At 58.7% G+C, this 4489-nt stretch overlaps 1 protein-coding gene across 1 annotated transcript in view; it reads right to left on the bottom strand.

The window, feature by feature from the left end:
- Nucleotides 1-839: 839 nt before the first annotated feature.
- TMEM130 (transmembrane protein 130) overlaps nt 840-4489 on the bottom strand; it is a gene marked incomplete at its 5' end in the record, with an annotated part of 16990 nt that continues 13340 nt past the window's right edge. Inside the window, 3 exons of the mRNA XM_023761437.1 lie at nt 840-2210; nt 2632-2744; nt 3599-3801. Coding sequence (XP_023617205.1) covers nt 2025-2210; nt 2632-2744; nt 3599-3801 — 502 coding nt within the window. The remainder of the gene's footprint in view (nt 2211-2631; nt 2745-3598; nt 3802-4489) is intronic.

The raw sequence follows: 4489 nt of genomic DNA, 5'->3' as shown, positions 1-4489 counted from the left end.
AAGTGTGGGTCAGGGGAAGGGTGCATGTGCCAAGAATGCTGAAGTCCCAGGAAGTCCTCTCAATGGCTTTGCTCACTCAAAGTGGGGTTTCCCAGAGTGGTCCAGCAGGGGGCAGGGGAGGGTCCATTCCCACCCGCGTCCAGCTTGGGGGATACCCGCTAGGTGCTGGCGGGAGAGCAGAGGCAATGAAGACAAAACCCAAACCTCTCACAGAAGAGAAAGTTAGGGAGGGTGTGAGCCCACCCAGAGGCTTTCCAGTCAGTGTGGTCCTGGGTCCAGCAGCGTCAGCAGGAATCACGTTAGAAATGCAGCGTCGCAAGCCCCACTCCCCCCACCCCCACCTCCGTCCTGAATGAGAACATGTCATTGAACCAGCCCTCCCGTGACTGTCATGTACCTCCAGATTCAAGAAGCCTGCAAGAGGCGGGGGTTCTCACACTTGATGCCCTGGAACCCCCGAGGGCTCTGGAAACAGGTGGCTGCCCCTCCCAGGTGCTGAACCAGGTGTGGGCCGGGCCCACGGATGTGCATTTTCAACAAGGGCCCAGGCGTGGCACATTCCCACTCTGATCTGGATCTGCCCGGAGCACCAGACTCGGCTGCACATTGGTCACCCGAGGGCGCCTGGACCCACCTCCGAGAGACCCTCATCAGACCGTCATCATGATGCGGCCCGAGCAGCAGTTTGAGAATCACTGGCCCGGTCCTGAGGCCCCAGACAGCAGCTCCGTCCAGACCACTTCACCAGAGAACACGCCAGGGACATCCTGCCGCAGCCAAGAGCCACTCCAAGGTCATGCGTGGGAAAGAAAGCACTCGGCCTCCTGGTACATGGGTGGTTATACTCAGAGCACGCGAGCTTTATTCAGCAACAATGGCAGTGTTTCATGAGGATGAGCTGCACGACTGTGTTTTCTGTGCAAAGTCTGAGAGCAAACAATTACAGCAACAGAGCCCGGCCCCCACGCCCTGCCCTCCCCCCACCAAACAGGCCCAGGTTGCTCCTGGCACCCCTGGCACGGTGGGCTGGGGCCTCGTGACTCTCCTCTGCACCCATAACCTGCTCCCTCCCTCTTCTCTGCTGGCCCCAGCCACCGGGCTGCAGGGGAGAGGCCAGGGCTTGGTGTCCAGTCCTGCCTCTTCCTTCTCAAGGCCCCTCTGGGGGCATCTGGGCCGCAACACCACCTTCCCCTCCCAGGGATCCCAAGTCCCCACCCGCTCGTCTTCTCTTTTGTTTCAAGGCCTTTTCCTCAATGGATGTTAACAGAGTCTCAGTAGAAGAAAGTGCTTTTCTGAAGCACTTCCCACTCACCCAGTATTAGCCCTGCCCCTTCCCAGCCCCCGGTAAGCAGGCAGGGGACAGGCGTCCTTAGAATGGGACCAGGTAGCTGCAGAAACCGTTCACAAAGGGACGGACCAGGCCCAGGAGCTACTGGGGCAAGAGGAGGTCAGATTTCATCTTGGTTCTAATTCAGGGTACATCCCAGCAACCGACTGAATACGAAGATCATCCGAGATATCTGTGTGACCTGTGTGTGTGTGTGTGCGTGTGTGTGTGTGTGTGTGTGTGTGTATGTGCGTGCACGCATGTGCTTGTCTTTAAGCATGACCTTTTGTGACGTATCCCTAATCGTTTGTGACCTTCCTCCTAGGTCTCTGACCCAGACAGGGGTGCCTGGGGGAGGAAAGCTCAAACCACACGTGGCCAGCAGACATGCCAACATGGGAGGATCAGGTAGGGACAGCCAAGCACACCTGGAGAGAGGAGGTACCCAGCCTCTTCAAAGGTGAGGGGTGGGGCTGACTTGAGAGGGGCTTACAGCGGTGGCTGGGTTGGACAGATGGACAGATGGCTGAGGGATGGTGACTGAGGGGGCTTGTGGCAGCAGCTGGACTGTACAGATGGATGGCTGGCCAGGGCAGATGGCTCCGCACACATGAACCCCTCCTGCTGGGTGGCATGCACCACCTGCCGAAAGCGTGGAGTTGGCAGTTAGTTAAAGCGGAGGCTGGGTGGGGAGTGCTCACACCGTGTAAGTTTTGACAGACTTATAGAGGGGTGGCAGCAGCCCGTGGTTCTCACGGACGACCTCCAGGTACTCAGACGGGGACTCCAGCAGGAAGGGCACGCAGCACATCTGGCAGCACTTGGCCTCAGTGGGTGGCTCTGGGTTCTTGTCAGACATGGGGGAAAAGTCAAAATCAGCCACCTATGATGAACAAAACCCCATGGGTCAATCACCCACCCACCGGGAGCCCCATGAGGTGGCCTTACGAGCTCAGCTGCCTAGTGGCAGCACGCACAAAAACCTTTCTGGCACCGCACAGCATGCCACTGTGTCCTGGGCTTTTCTGCTTCCTGGGGTTCCCTCTTTCAGTGTCCCTCTCCCTTACTAGCTCCTGGGCACAGCTGCCAGGCAAGAGCTAAGTCAGATGGGAAGAAGCCAAATCAACAATTTTGCCTGGTCTGTGGATGCCTCTTGGGCACATCTCCCCCAGCCCCAGGGTCTTGCACTGGATCCAGACCCTTCTAAGCCCTCTGGCCTTGCCCCCATGTCTCTCCATACAACCTCTCCATCATCATCCTCTCAGGGCCTAGAGGTCCAACCTCCCACCCTCCTTAGCACCCACCTCCACCATGTCCTTCTGCTGAGTAGTATTCCTCAGGGTCATGTACATGATAAAGGCCAGCATCATGGTGATAATTGTGGCACAGGGGAAAGCAAAGACAGCTGGCTGCATTCCTGGGAGCGAGAAAGGGTGAAGTCATGGACCCAGGTAGTCAGTGTTGAATGCTAACTCTCAGGAGGCCGCAGCAGGAGAGAAAAATTAACCCCACCGGAGCCTTTTTCTTATGTACATGCATCCCAACAGTGCCATTACAGAGGTCACGTGCTGGGGAGATGGGGATAAACAGAAGATGGGAATCATGGTGGCTCATTTCGTGTGGGAGTGTTCATGTTGGGGACATGTGTGGTATTGGTAACATGGAAGGGACATTGGTGACAAGGGTGGTGGCAGCTAGAGAGCTGAGACGCTGGGGCGCCATGGCAGTGGTGGCCTTGGTCCAAGTGGCCTGGGCCTGGCAGGAGGGGTGTTAATGGCAGTGCTGAAGGGAGCAGCAATTACAGAGCTGTCCGCTGGTTCTGGGCATTGCTGGGAGGTGTCGGCAGTGCATGTGGTCGCGGTGCTGGTCAGCTGGGCTGGTGGTGCAGAGCTGGCTGTTGTTACTGCTGGTGGTGGTGTCAAGGGTGGTGTTGTCCCACCAGGGTGGACGAAGCTGCAGAGGTCAGCAGCCAAGGCCCAGCCCTCCAAGGGCTCTCCTGGGGAAGACCGGTCCCCCACCCCCACGGGGACAGGTCAGAGGGAAGCACCATCTAGAATGGACGGTGCTAGAGCTGGCTGTTGGTGGCGCTGGTACAGTTTGGTGGGAGGGGGTACGGGCAGTCGTCAATGGTATTGGTTGATCAGTAGGGTCATTGGTGATTCTAGTGTTGGAGGGACTGGCTGCTGATGGCATGAGCAGCGTGGGCTGGTGGCAGGGTGGCTGGGTCTTGCTGCCTGTGAGGCTCTGAAGCAGAAGGGAGGTGTCACTTACTGGAGGGCCACACCTGGACCCTGTGGTACTGATGTGTCCTGCTGATGACATTCTCGGCCCGGATGCTGAAGCAGTAGTCCCCAGGGTCCATGATGATGGTGGTCACGTTGTAAACTGTGCTGGCCACGGACACTGGGCGACACTCGTGTTCCTCCAGCGGGAGGCACTCGGACTTGATGCGCCAGCACATGGTCAGAGGGGGGCTGCAGGGAATGTGGGCCGAGTTTCAGAAAAGGCTCAGCAAAGAGTGTGGGCACAGACCAAGGCCAAGGAAGGCCAGGCGGCCAGGAACTCCATGTCCTTTCCAGACAGAACCCCCAGCGGTCCTGGCCTCACACCTTCCAGACTGGGGAGCAGCAGTGGATAGAGGTGGGGACCCGAGGGCATTCCAGGCCGTGAGGCAAGCAGCCTGCACGGACTGCTGGCGGAGGCCGAATGAATGCCCCAGTGATGTGCGGGCGCGCTGGGCAAGCCTCCTGGAGGAGGTGGCACTGAGGAGGATCCGAAAGGGTACGTTGGCTTGTGATCGGTTTAAAGGGGACGAGGGCATTTCATGCTGTTTGCCTGCCCAGCACGGGCTCCGAGCTGGGAAACGCAGGTCTAAGGAACGCCCAGTGAGAATTCCCATCTCACACAACCCCAGGCTCGTGTAAAACACACACACGAGCATCAGGCTGCCAAGCCCCTGGCTTCCCAGCCCATTCTCCAGGTTCAAGCCCCACAGCCTCCTGAAGGCCTCACAAGCCCCCTCCAGCCTCACGGCGTGTCCTCCTCCTTCACTCATTCTCCCTCCAGCCCTGCCTCCCTCTGACCTGTCCCGTGGGGGAGGGAACTGGTCTTCCCCAGGAGAGCCCTGGCTGCTCCCTCTGCAGCTCTGTCCACCCTGTGGGC

Source organism: Myotis lucifugus, unplaced genomic scaffold, assembly GCF_000147115.1.
Source record: "Myotis lucifugus unplaced genomic scaffold, Myoluc2.0 scaffold_208, whole genome shotgun sequence".
NCBI lineage: Eukaryota > Metazoa > Chordata > Mammalia > Chiroptera > Vespertilionidae > Myotis > Myotis lucifugus.
Note: the sequence above shows the minus strand (reverse complement) of the source record. Positions and strands in the feature narration are given on the sequence as shown.